General features: G+C 53.0%; 1 protein-coding gene across 1 annotated transcript in view; it reads left to right on the top strand.

Annotated features, from left to right (window-relative positions):
- Jakmip1 (janus kinase and microtubule interacting protein 1) overlaps positions 1-18,950 on the top strand; it is a 129,741-nt gene that overhangs the window by 95,148 nt on the left and 15,643 nt on the right. The window contains 8 exon segments of the mRNA XM_047566598.1: positions 2,792-2,920; positions 4,774-4,902; positions 6,432-6,515; positions 9,302-9,364; positions 11,057-11,155; positions 13,827-13,928; positions 14,607-14,660; positions 15,231-15,296. Of these exon segments, the coding sequence (XP_047422554.1) occupies positions 2,792-2,920; positions 4,774-4,902; positions 6,432-6,515; positions 9,302-9,364; positions 11,057-11,155; positions 13,827-13,928; positions 14,607-14,660; positions 15,231-15,296 (726 nt within the window).

The raw sequence follows: 18,950 nt of genomic DNA, 5'->3' as shown, positions 1-18,950 counted from the left end.
TACTTAACTAGCAGCCCACAGGTTTATAAAAGCAGATCATCCTGGGGAGAGCCCACAGCTGGCCACAGTGCCACAGTGGATGGTCACAGCTGGCACTGTGTCCTAGTCCCGTGGAGGTGTGTGGCTTCATGCTGCCTGGGTCCCTCCCTGCACAACTGCCACCTGTCAGCCCAACGAACAGCCCGGTCCCCGGAGGCCTGGCAGTTAGCCTTGTTTACAAGAAATGAGTCAGCCAGTGGCCCCAGGAGAAGCATGGAACCAGGAGCTTGGGGCTGCTGTGTGTGCAGAGGAGCTTCGAGTGCTGCGTAGGTGCCCTTGCCCCACTGGACATCACTGCCGCCTCTGTCTAGAAGGTCCGGGGAGCTTCCGATGCTGCAGTCGGGCGGGGGTTTGTATCTGGAGGGGAGGTTTGAATACGTGGTGGTCTGCACCTTCCTTGGAGAGGAATGCCAGTTGGAGTTGGTGGAGCCTGACAGGCTTCCTTTCTACCTGTCTGGTCACTTGGGATGCGGCACCGGTGGCTGCCCGGCTGGTGCTGGCTGCCTGAAGAGTGGGGAGAGTGTCACGTGCAAACCGAGAACCATTTGAGGATACACAAACCATTTGGCTTTGAGTGCATTAACAGAGACGGGCTGAGCATACTCACTGAACAAGCACTGTTCCCTGTGAGGGGCCCTGGCTGTCGAGGGGACGAAAGGGCCCTAATCCCTGCTTCATGCAGCCTCCATGCCAGAGGGGAAGCAAAGAAATGTACAGGTAGGCAAAATAAATCTTATGGCAGGCGGTAACAGACGTAGGGGAAATAGAGGCAGGAGGTAGGAGGCTGGGGTGCGGTGGTTGGTAGGGATGTGGACCTGGTGGTCAGGGAGGCCTTTTTTTAAAAAATTTTGTTTTGTTGTTAATGAACCTTTATTTAGTTATATGAGGTGCTGAGAATCGAACCCGGTGCCTCACACATGCGAGGTGAGTGCTCTACCACTGAGCCACAGCCCCAACCCAGGAAGGCCTTTTTGATATAGTTGTACTTGTGCCAAAGAGCCAACAGGAGAGAGGGAGAGAGAGAAGCATACGGATTCTGGGGAAAGACTGCCTTGGCCATGCAAAGGCCCTGTGGTAGGCCTATGTAAGGTGCAGGAGAGTGCTGGGAGTATGGTTGGGTAGAACAATGGAGGAGAGAGGACAAGACCAATCATGCAGGCCACCTGTACCATAACAGGAACCCTGACCTCATTCAGGAATGATGGAGCACCAAAAGGGGTTTCTAAGCACAAGACCCATGTGACACCTTTGTTTCATGATAGTCACTCTGCCTGCTAGGTTGAGGGACAGGGGCAGAAAGGAGCAGGGAGACCACCGGAGGGGTTTTAATGTTTCCATGGGAGCTGGCAGAGGCTTGGGCCAAGATGGAGGTGCTGGCTGGTAGAGGGAGCGAGAGGCGGGATGCCAGTGGAAGGCAGGCCACGGGCTTCTCCCCAAGAGCAGATGGATGTGGGGGTGTGGGGAGAGCTGAGGCCCTCTGAGCTTGGAGCCTGAGCAGCCAGAAGATGCTGCTGCCGCTGCTGGACACAGGTAAAGGTATGGGGAGCAGGCGTGGGGAGCCACGAGGGTCACCTACACGGCCTGCACCCTCTCCAGGTCTGGAGTCCAGGGCAGGCATACGCCGCAGAGCAAACCAGGAAGTGGGTGTGAGGTGGAGGCAGTGGGCAGAAGGACCCATACCAAGGGTGGGGTGTTCTGGGTGTGTGTGCTGGACCCTCCTGCGGAGCTGTTTCAGACACCCTGCCATGCCGGTGGCGGGGCAGCCCTCCTGTCTCCTGCCCTGCCGTCTGAACCAGTCCCCAGGGCCTCAGTTGTGGAGCTTCGGCCGCTTCCCCAGTGTGCAGATGTGCTGCAGCGTTGGCCAAAGCCTGCAGGCGGGAGCACCCTGGCTCCGGGGATGTCGGTCTCCGGGACACAGTTACAGTTCCTTTTTTAGTTTCTTGAAAAACATTTGTTGATCACAAAAACAAATGGAAGTCCTTCCCAGGCTATTTGGGAGTAGAAAGCAGTGTCCCTTACAAGGCATGGATCAGGGGATGACTGGTTGATATCTCTGGACGGAAGCTCCTGGAGGCAGGGACCCTGCCTGATTATGGACAGGAATCCCCCTGGCCTGACATGTCTGACCCATGGCAGCTGCTCATCCTGCTGAATGGGTGAACCAGGCTCCGTGTCCTGTGCTCTTGGGAGCAGGGAAGGGGGAGTGGGCAGGGTAAACCAGAGGTGGCACACAGAGCCTTGGCGCCGCCTGAGTCTGCGTGACAGTGCGTGAGGGCCATCACGCTGTCCTGACTGTAAACCTTCTGAGTTGTCTGTAACGAACAGTTAAGGGAATGGTCTCTCAGCACAGCCTGGGGAGAGCTGGCCAGGCCCTGCTCCCCCACCGTGCCTGCTGCTGTGGTGTTGTCATTCCTGCTCAGATGCTTGACTCTTGGACCAGACTCTCCCTTGGCCCACACCCAGCCGAGCACCACAGCACGGTGTTGCATGGTGCTGTCAAGTGTCCTGGAGCCAGGCACCCATGGGACCCAGGGAGTGGGTTCTCTTCCACGCAATAGAGAAGGGACTGGGGCTCGGAGAGGTTTTGGTCAGCACTGCAACAGCCTGGCAACCCTCTTTCCCACCTTATCAGTTATGAAGCCCATCAGCCACACCTAGGGGTACCCTAGTGGCCAGATGCACGGCATGAGAGTGGGATTGGGGGTGACCCTCCTTCTGTTCCTGCTAACTTTTTGCAAATTGCCTCTTGCAGAAGCATGTTGTGGAGACATTTTTTGGATTTGATGAGGAGTCCGTGGACTCAGAAACATTGTCAGAGACCTCCTACAACACAGACAGGACGGACAGGACCCCAGCCACACCCGAGGAGGACTTGGAAGACGTAAGCAGGCAGCAGCACGTGCAGACTTCCCACCTTGATGCTCACTGCTCACTCGCCTGGAGCTTAAGCCCCAGGCTACCGTTCACTGTGCATTATCAAAGCCACGGGACCAAGGGAAGGAGGTCCCTCTGCCCCCCAGGAGGATACCGCCATGAGTGGCCGTGGGGCAGCCCTTCATTTCCCCAGCGCTGATCTCACCAAGGACTCCAGCTGCCAGGGCCCAGCTATGCCCGACTGTGTCGCCCTGTCGTGTTCCCCCTTGCAGTGAGAAGTGCTGTCAGGTCCTGTCCCCCCACCACACACGCACCCACACCCACCTCGGGAAGTAATGACTAGCCTTTGGGACAAAAGAGAAAGCATCATGGTGGGAGAAACCCAGGGCATAAAGGGGAAGTGGAGCCGCAGTGTCCCCCACCTGTGCACACACAGGTCCACAGCCTCCATGCAGAGCCTTCCCTCCCCTCCAGCTGAGCCCCTCAGGAGACTGCGCGGTCTTGGCAGACCCCATGGCTTCCTGGGTCTTCAGTGGCAAGAGTAGTGGCATCCAATGGCTCTTTTACCCCAGACTCCCTTCAGCGTGGGCTTCCCTCCTCTGTCGGGCTGTGCCAGCCTGGCTGCACTCCCTCCCTCTCCCTTCCATCTCTCTTCCCTACAACTTCTGTTGGCTTTTGTCCCAAGCCCAGGCAGGGGCCTGGGGAGAAGGGTCTGAGCAGACACCCCTGGGCAGCTTGTCACTGGAGCGATGCCCTCAACTGGGGCAGGTGGCTGCCACCTGTCTCGTAGTGGCTTCCCTGGGTTTTCAAAGTTGCTCCCACTGGGGCTGCCCACTGCCCCTCCTGGCACCCAAACGCAGACTCCGGGCAGCTGTCTCCCACGGGCTCCTTGCTCCTCCTGGTGGCCTTTCCTGTGAAGTCCCTTCTATTAGGACTTCCAGGCTCACTTCTGCCATGGGTCCATTTGACCACAGGAGAACTTGCTGTGAGCTGTGTGTACTGGCACATCTGTTTTCAGGGAACCCTCCTCTTTGCGCTGCCACTTCGAACCAAAACTTCAGAAGATACTTGTCACTTCTCCAAGTGATGCCCTTTCTCTTGCTGGGAGGAAGACATGGTCCTCCCCATTCGCTCATCATCCTTAGCCGCAAGTGCCAGCTGCGTTTTGGGGGTGGGGCTGACTGTGCCAGAGACACTGTGGTTCGTGGGTGTGTCCTGCGTGGGTGTCTGGGTGACTTTGTTTAGGTCATGTGCCTTTGTCCCAACATGAGTTTCCTTTCTACATCCTGTCCCATTAACTTAAATAGAAGCCACCAGACCAGGGCTTTATGACTGGCTCTGTCCGGTCAGTGATAGCGACAGACCTCTTTCAGCATTGAAATATGTCACCCTCTCTGTGGCCCTGCGGGGCTTTGCATGTAGATGCATGCTTTGTGTTTAGCGCACCCTGATTGTGGCCCGGTGTGTTTTCCAGTTCTGCACAACTGTGAAGGGCACTCCGATGCTGCCTGGTTGTCTGCACGTTTGTGTGCTCATGGCTGTCTCCCTAGGAGGGATCCCAGGAGGGGTGGAGCAGAGGAGGCACCCTCCAGGAATGAGTGGCCAGCTCTGTGTGTGGCACCCTTCTGACCTGCTTGCACACCGCTCAGGGGTTCCCAGGGCCAGGGAGCTCTTGGAGAGGCTGATGGTGAAGCAGCGACCTTCCACAATGGGGCCCTCATTGCTTCCTGGCAGTGACCAGCTCCGAGCACCCCTGGGCAGAAGCTGTGAGATCTGGAGTGGGATTTCATGAGTCAACTATGGTGCTCAAAGCTACACGATGTCACGTGTTGAGTAATTTTTCTTCTCCATTGTGTTAAGACCACGACCAGAGAAGAAGCTGACCTACGGTTCTGCCAGCTGACCCGGGAGTACCAGGCCCTGCAGCGGGCCTACGCCCTGCTTCAGGAGCAGGTGGGAGGCACGCTGGACGCTGAGCGGGAAGCCCGGGTAAGTGTGGTGGCCTCAGGCGGTCAGGCTGGGCAGGGCTGGGTCCTGCATATCCCTTCCATGGAGGAGATTCTGGGGACGATGGGGAATTCATGGCAAGGTCTCATAGCGGCAGTGTTCCTCAGCGAGGCAGCACAAGCTCAGGAGCCTTGAGTGGCCAGACACGCTCCTGTCTGCAAGTCAACTCTTCCATTCACAGTAGAGTGCTTTTTAAGACCAGAGATGAGGCCACAGCCTTGACCAGTCCTGTAGGCTTCAGACTCTTCTCCCTGCAGACCAAGGACCCCAGCACACCCCTGAGGAGCACTGTGGAGAGCTCCCTAACACACAGGCACAAGGGCCCATCCTCCACCTCCATCCAGGGGGCAAGTCCCTTGTGCTGGACTGAACTCACCTTCCAGAAACTTCTTCCCCTTGGTCCTTCTCCCACCTTGGAGTCCCATAGATCAAGATTTGTTTGCCCTTTTGAATAAGGGGAACACCTGGAGAGCCCATACCAGGACCTTTGTTCCCTCAGTGGCCCATGAGGTGGGAGGAATCTATCCCACCTTCTGAATGAGGAGGCTGAGGCTCCAAAAATGCAGAGGTGCCCAGATGGTCGCCAGCAAACCTCTCAGGCTCAGCGCGCTCTGAGCACCTGCTGGGAGTCCAGGCAGGTACATGTGGGGTGTCGTGGGGACCTGCTGAAATTGGGTGTGATCTGGCAGGCCTCTTGTTGGATGGCAGCTGTGGTAGGAGCAGCCACCTCAGAGTGGGGCCAGGGCCTCTGGGGAGGGAGCAGTGACCCTGCAGGGAGGGATGGGAGCAGTGAGGCCGCCGAGGAGGGGAGCCTCTTGTGCCACAGTGAGGCTCAGTCTTCCTCCCCTTGGTCAGAGCAGGGGACTGCTGGACTTTATTTGGGCCGAATTGTTCGTGTTTTCTTTTTTAATGTCTCTACTTCCCCACATTTGAAAGTGTGAAGATGTCACAGAGAACTCCAGATTCCCAACATCTCTTGAAAGACCAGGCTCCCAGTCCACAGGTGGCATTGACTGCAGCTGAGTGGCAGTCTCTGGGGTAGGGGAAGGTCACCTGCCTCCAGTTTGCCACAGTCCCATCATTCCTCAGTGCCCCAGTCAGCTTCCTGTATTTATGTGCCTGCCTGGCCCTGCAAGCATTTTGGTTTCTAGCCCTTTCTGTCGGTGGTGAAGGACCCAAGTAGGCAACTGAGCAAGAAGGAAAGCCCTGGGTGGCTGGTGGCTGCTGGAAGGGCATATGCTGGCCTTGGGCAGAGAGCTGGGACTGGGCCCTGGTGTGCCTGGCTTCCATCTCCTTGTCTGTGAGCCAAGAGAATGTAGAACTGGCAGATCTCAGGACCTTCAGTTCCTCACTGTGGTATGTTGGCAATTGGCAGCCAAGCCCAGTGCCTCCAGGCCATGTTTGAGTATGCACCGTGGAACCAAGCCTGTCCCCAGAGCTCTGTCTGGATTGCAGCTCCTCTGTCACCCATGTGAGGAGACCTGCTCACTTCCTAGTCTCTTTTGTTCCAGACTCGGGAGCAGCTGCAGGCTGATCTGCTGAGGTGTCAGGCCAAAATTGAAGACTTGGAGAAGTTACTGGTTGAGAAGGGACAGGTGAGCGGACTTGGTCATGTGCCTGTGACTCTTGGTGTTTCTGTCCCTGTGGTGGTGTCCTTGAGGCTGCCTGTGTGCGGAGGCAGTGTCTGTAGGGCTCCTGTAAGATGAGACAGAAATCACCAGCAGAAGCCAACCAGAGTGTACTGCCGAATCAAAAAAAGGAAAAAGAAATGAAAGCACCTTTTATGAAAGTCTGGCTTGGCCTTCCCTTTGTTTATTTGCCAAATTTGCAAAAATAGGAGTTAATTCTGAAACCAGAGTGGGGATCCAAAGATTTGATGGTGAGAGTGAAGTGCAGCGCCTGCCCTGAGACCCACTGATCTATTGCGACCCCACCCCCCACAGGTCTCCCAGCAACGAGTCCCTGCTGTGAGGCATCACAGAAGACCCTGGCACTGGTGCTGCTCAGATCAGAGTCACCTCTCAGAGCCCGTTCTCGCATTCCATTAGGATGAGGCGGGTTAGGCATGTCCTGGTCGACAGCAGGACACAGAAAGGCAGTGCCTGGGCCTGGGGCAGGGAGACCCTGAAAGGCTCAGCACGGAAACCCTGCCTCTCTGAGTCAGCTGCCACAGGTCCAGAGCCCAGTGTGGTGGCCATGCTGTCAGGAGGTACTGTCATGCTTGTAGACAACCAGAGCTTCTGGGTGGCTTAATGTGAACAGACTGACTTCCTGCTGGCATCCTGCCCCTGCCCACCCCGCTGCAACCTTGCCCCACGATGTACAGAGTCATCTGCTTCACATGGCTCCTCAGGGATTTGGTAATAGAGGCCACCATCTTGTGACTGCTCTTTGAAGAACTCCCTTCCACTTGGCAAGGAGAGACTACTTAGCACACTGGGTAAGAGGAAGTAGGGAGATTCAGAAGTAGCCAGAGTAGGGAACCAGGTTGGAGGGAATGAGGTGTTCTCAAATTCCTCTCTGACTTTCCATGGACTCCAGTTTCCCTCCACCAGTCTGAGCTCATGTGGTGTAACTTGCCTGATCACAATGAGGGAGGTGTGGAAGGCGGAGGCAGCCAGGCAAGGTGGCGAGGGAGGAGGAAGGGCAGGGCCAGAACAGAGGAGCGTGGAGAGGTCTCCTATGAGGCCAACTTCTGCCTGATGAACGTGCCCGTGGACACAGCAGGGACCCAGTCAGACAGACCCTCCCCTCCTTGTGCCCCTAAGTGGGGATCCAATAGAAAACTAAAGCAGACGTGTGGACAGAGGGGCACCAATCAGTAATGGTGAGGAGCGTGGGCAGGGAGGAGGTAAGGAGAGGAGGAAATTCCAGAACCTTAAAAGGACAGGTCAAAACTCCCGCACTGGACTCCTGGCTCTGGGGCCCGTCCTCTCTGGAGAAGCCTGTCTCCGTGGCTTTGCAGTGAGCCTGCTGCTTGCTTGCTATCTCTGTGTCTGTTCTTCAGTTCTTTGCTGAGCAAGGCAATGAACCCAGTGCCCAGATGGTAACAAGTTCTGGTTGACTTGGCCTCCCACCCCGTGGTGTTGGATCCTGTGTTTGTGGTCAGTTCTGTGTGTCAGTGCCTGCTGAGGGAAAGGGCAGTCTGGAGGGAAAACAAACCATCATTCAAGCAGCAAGTGTTCATCAGAGCTCTTGCGCTACACCACGCCCTGCACTTGATGAATGGGAGAATGTATCAGTTCACTACTGCTGTGGAATAAACCACCCCAAAACTTACTTAAGACAGCAAGTGTGATTTTTTCACTTCAGTTCTGTGGATTGATAATTTGGGCTGGACTGAGCTGGCTGTTGGTTCTGTTGTTCTTGCCTAGGTTCAGTCTTGATGCTGCAGTTGTCAGGTGGATTGCCTGGGGCTAGAAGGCCTGAGATGGCCTCATTCTCTTCTTGCCATTGTACCAGCTGTGGCCTCAAGGAGGAAACCTGGTTTTTTGACCTCCTACACAAGCACTTTCCATGTCTCTGCTTACAACACATCTGCTAATATCCCAGCAGCCATGGCATGTCACAGCCAAGCCCAACTTCAAGATTGGAGAAATAGGCCCTCCTCTCGTTGGGAGGAGCTGCAAGTCACATTGCAAAAGAATGTATGCAGAGAGATGGGAGGGGAAGCTTCCACCATCTTTATCCACCATCTGCCGTGGATAAGAAGGCAAAGGGAACAGCTCACAACCCTGCGCCTACCTGAGGGCCAGTGGTGGTGCAGGGTGATGAACGTCAGGTACAAGGAAGCCAGGAGGAGCCAGGACCTCTTCTGGACATTCCTTGTGCGTGGGATCAGACCCTGGGTTGGGCCTTGGCTTCTTAGCTTCCTAGAATACTAAAACTGGTGGGCCTGGCTGCTGGGAGGGATCTTGCCAGTCCAACCCCCACCACTGGCTGCCAAGCGGCACTGGGGAAGGCTTCCCTCACCTTCCCTTACTCACTCCTCTGGCCCCCCGATGCTGCTAAGTACCAGCTCTGTGCCTGACTGGGGATTCCGTAAGTCAGGCCTGACTCCATGCTGTGTGCTCATGGCCCACCCATGTGGGCACCGACTGGGCTAGTGATGGAAGGACCATGTGAGTGGCAAGTCCGTGGGCAGGGGCTGGCCTCCAGGGGTGGAGCAGCGTCTCTACCTGGCAGGGTGGACACGTGCCTATGGGGAGCCGAATGTGGGGAGGGCAGGGCTCACTCCCTGCCGCTTCTCTTTCTTGGGTCTAAGAGTTAGGAGGATGTGGTCACGAAGGTGTGGTTTTCTTAGAAGGTGACCTTTCTCACTGTGAGTTTTATTAGCCACCATCGCACCCGTGGCAGTGACTCGTTCATTGCTTTCCTGCAGGATTCCACGTGGGTGGAGGAGAAGCAGCTGCTCATCAGAACAAACCAAGACTTGCTGGAAAAGGTATGTGACCTGCTTCAGACTCACAGGCTGAGGCCAGCCTGCATGAGGCCCATCCCATGCCCTCAGTATATTCAAGGAACCAGGGTACCTCTCATGAGGAGAGGCCTCTGCTCTGTCTTTTGGTGTGGGCCTACAGAGCTGTCAGAGATGCCACTCACAGGGTCCTGTGCAGAAGTGGGAAGGGCTGGCCTGAGTTCCCAACATTGGACACCCAGGCTACCTCTGTCATTGCTCTGGGATTCCAGAGACCTGCCCCATCCTGCCTGAAGGGCATCTTAGGCACTGGTCAGTGAGCAGGCCCTCAGACCACCTGAGCCCAGCTAGGCTGACCCATACTGGGAACTGAGCCTCTGACCTGCCCTCTCTGACCATAGGCCTTCCCAGAGCTCCAAGGGAGTCTGCATGGGAAGCAGACCAAATGCTTTGGGATTAAGACTATAGCTTTCCCTTTATTTAACATAATTTAATCTAATATTTAGGCACCAGGGATTGAGCCCAGGGGCACTTGAGCCCAAGTCACATTTGCAGCCATTTATTTTTTATTTTGAGACAGGTTCTCACTAAGTTGCTTAGGGCCTTGCTAAGTTGCTGAGAGTGGCCTTGAACTTGGAATCCTCCTACCTCAGCCTCCTGAATCATGGAGATGGCAGGCGCAGCCACTGGGCCTGGCTTTTTCCCCCTTCATTTTAAAAAGTAAATTATGAGTTGGGCTACATTTTCCCAGTACAGTTTAGAACAGCGTTGTCCCCATGAGGACTCCTGCCCACTTGCGGTCACTGCCGTTGCAGCCCTCCAGCCCCTGTACCCACTGGTCTTCTCTGTGTGTCGATAGATTTCCTCTCCTGGATGCTCCACTTGAGTGCCATCAGGCCCTAGGTGGGCTTTGCCCTGACATCTGAGTACAGGATGGGGTGAGCCGGCCTTGCCCATGGGAGGCCAGGACAGTCGCGCCCTAATGCCCACCTGCTGTGTAGCATTTGCTAGCTCACCACCTCAATTTCTGAAGGCTTTTGGGATGGGACTGTCTTTGTCATGGGAGGCAATCCCATGTGTCAGGAAAGTTCAGAATCCTTGATTTTGCTTACTAAGTTCTGGGAGCTGCAGAGAACTCACATGGGTTCCACTTGTCCCCTGGGGGTGGGACTGCCCCAGAAGAGAGCCTTCCCTCATACAGAGAGGAGGGAGGAAATGGCAATCAGGGGTGCACAGCCTCTGGCTGTCTCGCTTTCCAGACTGCTGTGCTCTGGGGTTGACTACTGCCATGCAGGCTTCTTAGAAAGGCTTGGCAGGGAAAGAGACAGGAGTTGCCCTGCTGCAGTCTGCAGGGCTGTCCAGGTGGGCTGATCCTGGGGCTTGGGTTGGAAAGACCTGGAGCAGGAACCCAGGTGTGGCACTCTTGCTTCCTGCACCTTGACCTCTGGGGAGGATCTTTGCCTCAGCTTCCTCATCCTTCATTTGTCCAGCAATTACGTAAGCAGCTTCTAGTCGGCTGGGCCAAGCTCGGTGCTGGCGGGCGCACCCAGCCCAGTGCGTCTTCCTCATCCCAGCCTCCTCAGCAGAGGGCTGCAGCACTTTCACTTGCTGCAAAGCCGCCCTGTGGCTGGTTCCCTGTCTCCCTCAGACCACCATTGAGGCGGCCCACAATCAGGGGACCTGGTGCCGCCCGTTAATGCACAGGTGTCTTTGCTCTAGATTTACAGGCTGGAAATGGAGGAGAACCAGCTGAAGAGTGAAATGCAAGACGCGAAGGACCAGAACGAGCTGTTAGAGTTCAGAGTGCTAGAGCTCGAAGTAAGAGACTCTCTCTGTTGTAAGCTCTCAAACGGAGCAGACATTCTCTTTGAACCCAAACTGAAATTCATGTAAAGCTCCCTGCCGTTCCCAAGCATGTGTGGAGGGACGTGTTAGCGTTTTTCTCCTTCTTTCCTTCTTTCTTTCTTTCTTTCTTTTTTTTTTTTTTCAATCTGTATGTTCAGAATAATTTCACTGCCTTAACGTGTTCTGGAGAGGGTGCTCGCCGAAGTCTGTGGACCTGTACAGAGCTAATATATTTATTGCCTACGGCTTGTTTTGCACTTAATAAAATAATTTGTTTTTGCAATATTTTGCCTTTTTTATTTGTGTTTCATTTCCATAACTACTTCTCTCCTGCATGCATAGTCACTGGGTCTGCATTGTGCAAACCTGGACAGAAGCACTGTTGCAATTAATAACACACCTTTTTAAATGATCTTGCATGCAGCAAATCTCACCTTTTGAAATAGCAGAGTCTGACCCAGCCAGCTGTTGACTCTCTAGTGTGTTTAAAGCCAGTTTGGGCCCATTTTCTATTTGCAAGCTAAACACAAGGTAAGTAGAGGCAGTGTAGAAGGATGTGTCTGCAGAGGCGGTTAAGAAAGGAGTTACGTTGCTCAAATTTTTATTCAGTAAATACAGACCCAGGCACCACAGAAATTTGGACTAAAGAAATTATTATTCGTAACTCCAAACGCAACTCAGAACTACTGGAGGGAGATTGAATGCTGCTCACGTGTAGAAGTTGTGTTCCTCCAGGAACGCCCCAGTGCACCGAGTGGGACTCAGTAACAGAATATCGATGGTTTCATTGCTTCCAAGAGAACTCTTGCCTCGGGTGTGTTACTGTATTGCCTTGCTCTCACGGTACTTCATAACTCCTTTTTGTTTCTGTTTAAAAGTCATCGGCATCTTAAACATCACTTAAGTTTGTGACAGTTTCTCTGAGCTCTCGTGGTGATGCGGCTCTGCTCCCTCAGCTGACCCTTGCATGTGTGAAACCTCGGTGGAACTGAGTGCCTCGCGGTGTCTGTGGCTTCTCTGGTTTTGTTTTATCCTCCTGCTTGAGTCAAATTCTGTTCACCTTAGAACTGACCAGCCGGACCTTGTGTTGGCAAGGCCCGGAGTGAGTGTCCCTCAGCACCAAGTGCTACTGCTACTCAACTCTCTCTAGACCTGAGTATTTTATTCAAGTGACAGAAACTGGAAGTTATGTGAGGTCATCATTAATGCCTCTGCCACTGTTAGAAAACTGCACAAGTCCTTGTTAGGAGCCTTTCTTAAAAGAATCCCATAAGCACTGCTTGGTTTACTAGAATTTTCAGTGTCTCTGCCAGAGTTCAGAGCCACTGGGAATCGCTTTCTGACTTGAGTTCATCATATCAAATGTGATCTTGTATCACTTTCCCATGGAGACTCCATTTAAATAAGCATTGCTGGTAGAACAGTGTCTGAGGAAATAGACTGTGGCAAATTTTGTTCTTGGCTCCTAAGACTGTTCCAGACTTAGGCTAGCTGGGTTGAGCTTCCTGGAAATTCACTGAATTAATAGCCACCTCCAGCATGCAGACACCTGCTGTCTGAACTTGTGCTTGGTTATTTAGACAATGCCTGCCTTACAAGGTTACACTGGGATCAGAGGGCACAATGAGGTGCCTGGCACAGAGGGACACACCACAGCTGGTGGCTTTTGTTCTCCATTGAAATTTAGTGCAAGTTGAATTTTTAAAGGGGTCCATTGGTTCTGTAGCTAGATTCTGCTGAATTGCTCCAAAGCAAGTTATGATTATTGTTCTGTAATTCCAGTCAAACAAAAGCAGTTTGACTTCAGGTATAATTCGAAGGGGTCTTTTCAACCTTCTCATGATGAATTGGCCAGTGCTGGAGGTCTAAAGCCAGCTCTGTGTAGGAAACACAGTCGAGACCAGGGTCCTGTCCTGCTGGTGTGCTTTGTCTCTATAAGCAGCTGGGCTTGTCCTGGCCTTTGTGAAAACTTATCACTTGGTGTATAAAGCCCTCTTCTGGGTAAATGCTTCCTTCATAATTGAGATTTGACGGTAAATCTAAGGCTAGGCAGAATGAAGATCATTGGTTGTGTCAGTGTGGGTCAAAAAGGATTGTGAGCAGAGCCAACAGATTACACTGGAAAGAAAGTGAAGGCAGGGCTGGGCCTGACTCTGTTGTGCACTAGCAAGGGACCTGGGACTCGACAGCCCCGAGCCTCCATCTCTGTCTGCAAAATGAGAACACTGGTGCCTGCCTCTCGAGGTTGCATGGGGATCAGTCAGCACACTGAGGTGCCTGGCACAGAGTGACACACCACAGCTGGTGGCTTTTGTTGTCCATTGAAATTTGGTGCAGTTGCTTTTATCAAATTTTGTAACTGTGACTTACTGGGTTTCAGTCTTGCAACTGGAAGACTTGAGACCCTGCTAACCATTTTTTCCTAGCTGAGTCGGTAAGAGGTAAGCCAGTGTGCAGAGCCGGTCTCCCGCCTAGGAAGGCGAAGATGTCGCACTCAGGGACGAGGACCAGGCGGTCTGAGTGTGCGCTGCGTAGTCACACCTTTGCCAACTGGAGCACGCTGGTTTTTGCTGATAACATGGGAAAATAGCAAGTGGTAAATAATCCAATTGAGTTCTGTCTTTAAACCAAATCTTTTCCCCAGGAGAGAGAGCGGAGGTCGCCAGCCTTTAACCTCCAAATCACCACCTTCCCCGAGAACAACAGCAGCGCCCTCCAGCTGTTCTGTCACCAGGAAGGAGTTAAGGTAGCGTGTTGGGGGGGGTCCTCCAGCGAGCTGGCTCGCTGAGTGCCAGACTGGCGAAGGGGGATTGTGTTCTCGGGCCAAGGGCAGAATTGAGTGTAACGAGATAGCCCTTGGCATCCACCTTGTGTTGAAAGGCACAGTGAAGTCATTTTAAAAGGGTCACTAGGTGTTACCCTGTTCCTCCACAATGAAAGGAGCAGAGCCTTAGGATGTGGGCTTCCTGCAAACCCTAGCCTGCCACTGCCTGGCTCTAGCCTGGAACCTCTCTGAGCCTCAGTCCCTGGGCCATGAAATCCAAATGGCAGTGCTCATACATCAAGCCAGAGTGATCATGAAGTTAGATAAGGAACTAACTCAGCACAGTGCCTGACATGGAGGAGGTGCCTTGCAGGTGGCCGCCGTGGTGGTTATGATGGCCTGCCCGTGGGCAGCGGCCTTCTGACCCACACACTCCTTTTAGAAAGTGTTGTTTACACTGGTGTAAAACTCAGCCAGTAAGCAGCAGCTGTACTGTCTCTCCTCTCTCCCCAAAGGAATAACTAGGGGCACGACTTGCCCTGCTGTAGGCACCAGGAGAGGACGGGCGCGGTCCATCCAGATGCAGGGCATGGCTCTGGGAATTGGTGTGGATGGTCTCTGTAGCTCACCAAAAAAATGAACGTTGGAAATCTTTTCCAGGATGTGAATGTTTCTGAACTTATGAAGAAACTAGATATCCTTGGCGATAATGGGGTAACTATGAGCGATCCATTTCCGGTTCATGTTCTTGTTTTGATCTGGGCGTATTCTGTGTGGCTTTTGTTTTGTTTTAATTTCTCTCTAATTTAAGAGATCTTATAAGTACAATGTAAGGCTTTTGTATGGCCATGTTCCTGTGTGGGTGGTTGGGTCTCAATCTGTCAGAAGTGGAATGTCAAACGAGGTCACCCATACAGCCTGTGAGTAACAAGGGGACACAAAGCCTAAGGACCAGTATCCAGAGAGAAGGTGGGCTGGGCTCATTAGAGGTTGCTGAAGTCAGAAAGGGATACTTTACCTCCCTAATGATTGGCTTGAATGAGGCCCTGATTCTCAAAGTCTTAAATCTCAGAGGCAGCCCAAGGCAGAGGACTCTTGTCCATCTGTGTGGGGACCGTTCACTGTGAAATCCAGAGGGACTGGAGCCATCTGCCTTGAATTGCTGGCCCCGTTAGTGAGTGGGGTTGACCCTCGGGGTACGGCTCAGAGTGGAGCCTGGTGTTGACTGTCCACCCGTGGATTGGGATCCAGTGTAAAATGCCCTTGCCCATTTTTCTGTTTTAGAATTTGAGAAATGAAGAACAGGTTGCAATAATCCAGGCTGGAACTGTGCTTGCCCTGTGTGAAAAGGTAGACCCAGCGGCATTTCTGTGCTCACACCTGTCCCAGCACCAGCACCATACAAGAAACTGTACATTGGTGTCTCGCTTGTTGGGAGCATGCGTGTCGGTCAGTCTGCTCTGCATGTGCACATGCATGCCTCTTCACGTTCTGATGGAAAGTCATACATCACATGCTCATGGTAGAACAGGTCAGACCGCAGGAGAGACTGACACCCTGTCAAGGAAGCGGTGGGTGATGCATATGTTCCCTCCTGGCTTTTTCCCACTTCCGTTTTCTTAGCTTTGTTGAGGTCTTACTTAACACCCAGCTCTTCATCCTGCTTTCAGGCCATTCCAGATGGCTCACGAACATGCATTTCCATGGCTCTGCCTCATTCTGTGGTATGGTCACTCGGCAGAGTCCTCGACCATCCTCCGCCGTCAGGTGCTGGGTCGTCCACTTTGCCCCTACTTGCCATCATGCACTGGTGGACACCTTTACACATTGACTTCTGTGCATTTGAGAACTGTCCCCAGGACAGACTCTAGAAGTGAAATCCCAAGGCCAATGGAAGGACTCTGACAATATCTGGGTGGCTTCCAGAGAGAGGTACCAATTACCCTCTGGTCAATTTCATGCTCAGCTTGGCATTTTACCGTAGAAAAGAAATCTCAATTTCGTGGGTAGAAACGTTACGACATCATCATTTCCTTGTCATTTATTTGGGTGCTAGTGATAGTGAATTTTTTGATGTGTATTATCTATTTTGTTCTTCCTTGTGAATTGTAATTTCATTTTGTTTGAAGATTTTCCACTGGGTTTGTTCGCTCATTCGTCCATTCATTCATTCATTCATTCATTCATTCATTCAACAAACAAGTATTTGTTGTAATTGTTTCTCTTACTGACTTTCCTGTGTGCTTTACATATTAAAGATATTAACTTTTTGACCGTTTATTTTAAAAAATGCATTCCTGATTTGTTCACCTTCTACACTGGTTTAGAGTGTTTTCAGTGTACACTACTCTTTATGTAGTCCTGTCTGTAGATCTTTTCCTTCCAAAGCACACAAGTTAAGCTTTAAAAAGCTACTTTTGAGTAGCATTTTTGATGAGGTCTAACTGATCTTAATCCATACTCCTTCCAGAATCTTTGGAAGAGCATTTAAAATATGGTTTTCTTCCCCAGGTGTCTTTCCATCCCCCGCCCCACAACATACACACACACACAAGTAAAGGGGACTAAATGTTGGTGACAGACTAATGGCAGTACCTTGCCCATGGTCACATGGTTGGGAAGGGTGGTGCAGGCATGGAACCAGGCTTTCTTTGGCTCTGATCTGTCCACTTGGCTGAGCTTGCTCCCTTCAGGGTACAGGGTTGGGGATGGTTCATGGCTAACTGGGTAAGCTGACGAGAGGCAGGTTCCTGGTACTGAGTTGGGCACATTCAGTACACACCCTTGCAGGCAAAACCAAATGTGGTTGTCTAGCTTTCTGTAGCAGGGCTACATAAAGTGTCATGTAAAGTGCTGGTGAAGCACATGGCAGATTTACTGAGAAGGCCCTTCCAGGCCCGAGTGTCGTGATGGCCCTGACGGGGTGGAGGTGCCCTCTGCCAGATCTGCCTCTGTAAGGCCTGGCTTGGATCCTGGTCCTGCTGCTTGCCAGCTGCAATCTCCTGGAGACAGCATGAGAGTCCTGGTGCCCTGCAAGTTCATGTCAGGATCCAGGACACCACTACTTAAGAACCCAGTGTGGCTAACCCTGGCACCGAGCTTGGTTCCTGGAGGCACCTGAGCAGTACCAGTGGACTGGTGGACAGGGTAGGGAACCTCTGTGACTCAGGGTGGCTGGTTCATGATGGGGCAGGGGTGGCGGGCATTGGTGGGCTGCTGTCTCTCTAACCCGCAGCTCCCTGAGGCCCAAGGCTGCAGAGGTTCAGGGCCTTCTGGGGCGCTGTGTCCCCCACCTGAGTCTTTCCAAAGGCCCCACCCATACTCTGAGGCATCAGGCATTCTAGGCCTCAACCTAGATTTTGGTGTCCTCATCTCTTGTTCCCACATTAGCATCTCCTGTTTACAGCTGAGGTTGTGGACCTTCTGGCATCTGGCTTTGACCCTGACCATCCCTTACCAACTCCCAGCTTGCACCCTGCCTGCCTCCTCCTGCCCCTAGCTAGCTGCTGTCCTGGCCACCAGAAACTCTCCAAGCTAGTCACCCTAGTGCCATGTTTGGTGCCCTAAATGCCACAGTGGTGCTGGCTGCCCTGACTTGCCAGCTCCTCACAGACCCCTTGAGGTGTGGCAAAATGCAGGCCTGTGGCTGATGTTTATGGGACCCCCAACTCGGAGTCTATTTCAGAGCTGTCCAGCTCCCATTCGGGATAGTCCTTAGAGACCAAACTTCACTGTCAGTTCAGGATCCTGCGGACAATAGCCTACCCATTTTTCTGTTACTAAAGGTCAAATTGGTTTGGGAGTTACTGTGTATTTTCTCTCTGCTTGGGGGAATGTTCAAGGAGATAAAGAGACCGTGGACAGGGTGGGATCTGGGTCCACAGAACCCCTGAGAAGACCAACAAGACAGCTGGGTGACCAGCAGTCCATGTTGCTTGGGACTGAGGTGTGTACTGGACCTGGGAATTTCAGTGTTAAAACAGGGACAGCTGGGGCAAACGGGGACAAGTTGGTCACCCTAGAGCTAAAACTGCAGAGAAGGTCATAGAGGAGGTAGGTCTCTGCAACATCACTGCCAGACAAGACCTGGTCACAAGTGCCAGGCAAGCCCCTTCCCTCCGATACACCTTGTTTTTTAAAAAAAATGTTACCCAGTGCAGTGCTGGGACCTGAACAAACCAAAGTCCATTCCAGTTTTCTCTCGGAGGCACAGAGCCCATCTCTTAGCGAGTAAGTGCAGGGCAGCCCAAATTGGTCAGGAGCCTCATGGGATGTTGCCGTGATGCTGTCACAGCAGGCAGTATCCTCCCTGGGTGTGTGCCCTCCTCCAACCAGGCTCAGGCTTTAGGATGCAGGCCAGCGAGCCACTGATCCTGGCCCCATCAGATCCCGCTCTGGCCGGCCAGGTACGTGGCCCCCGACCATAGCTCGCTCACCTCGGCCTGTGGCATGTGCCCCACAGAGAGGCTCAGGCATAAGACATTTGCGGGCTTGTGGGTCATCCCCAGGTCTACCTCTTCTCCCTCAAGTTCAAAACTAATCAAGAAGTAGACACAGGACTCAGAAAGATGGAAATAATGAAAAACCTGTTTCCTCCCTAACGTAAGGGCTAGAGAATGAAGTGTAGACGGGAGGAGACCAGCCTACCAGCTGCAGTGGGGCCTGGCCTTGCACCTGAGGAGCCCCAGGGGCTGCCTTTGGACCTGTGACTGCTGGAGGAGGACACTGAGCTTCTTGCAGCACCTCCCCTCCTTGAGAGAGCTCCCCTGGGTTGGAGCAGAGGGCCATGGCCTGGAGTCTCTGAGGTGCCAGCGATGCCTGACAATGCCTGACGGATCTCTGATGTATTCCGAACCTCCACGGGCCAAGAATTCATGGCCAGCTTTCTCTGCCTCCCGGTACTGTCCTGGTGACTGAAAATGACCATGTAAAGGTTTTCCTTTATATGCAAAATAGGCCCCAATACCTCTATATCTGACATAACCACTGCCCGACACTAGGCTC

Source organism: Sciurus carolinensis, chromosome 10 (assembly GCF_902686445.1).
Source record: "Sciurus carolinensis chromosome 10, mSciCar1.2, whole genome shotgun sequence".
NCBI lineage: Eukaryota > Metazoa > Chordata > Mammalia > Rodentia > Sciuridae > Sciurus > Sciurus carolinensis.
Note: the sequence above shows the minus strand (reverse complement) of the source record. Positions and strands in the feature narration are given on the sequence as shown.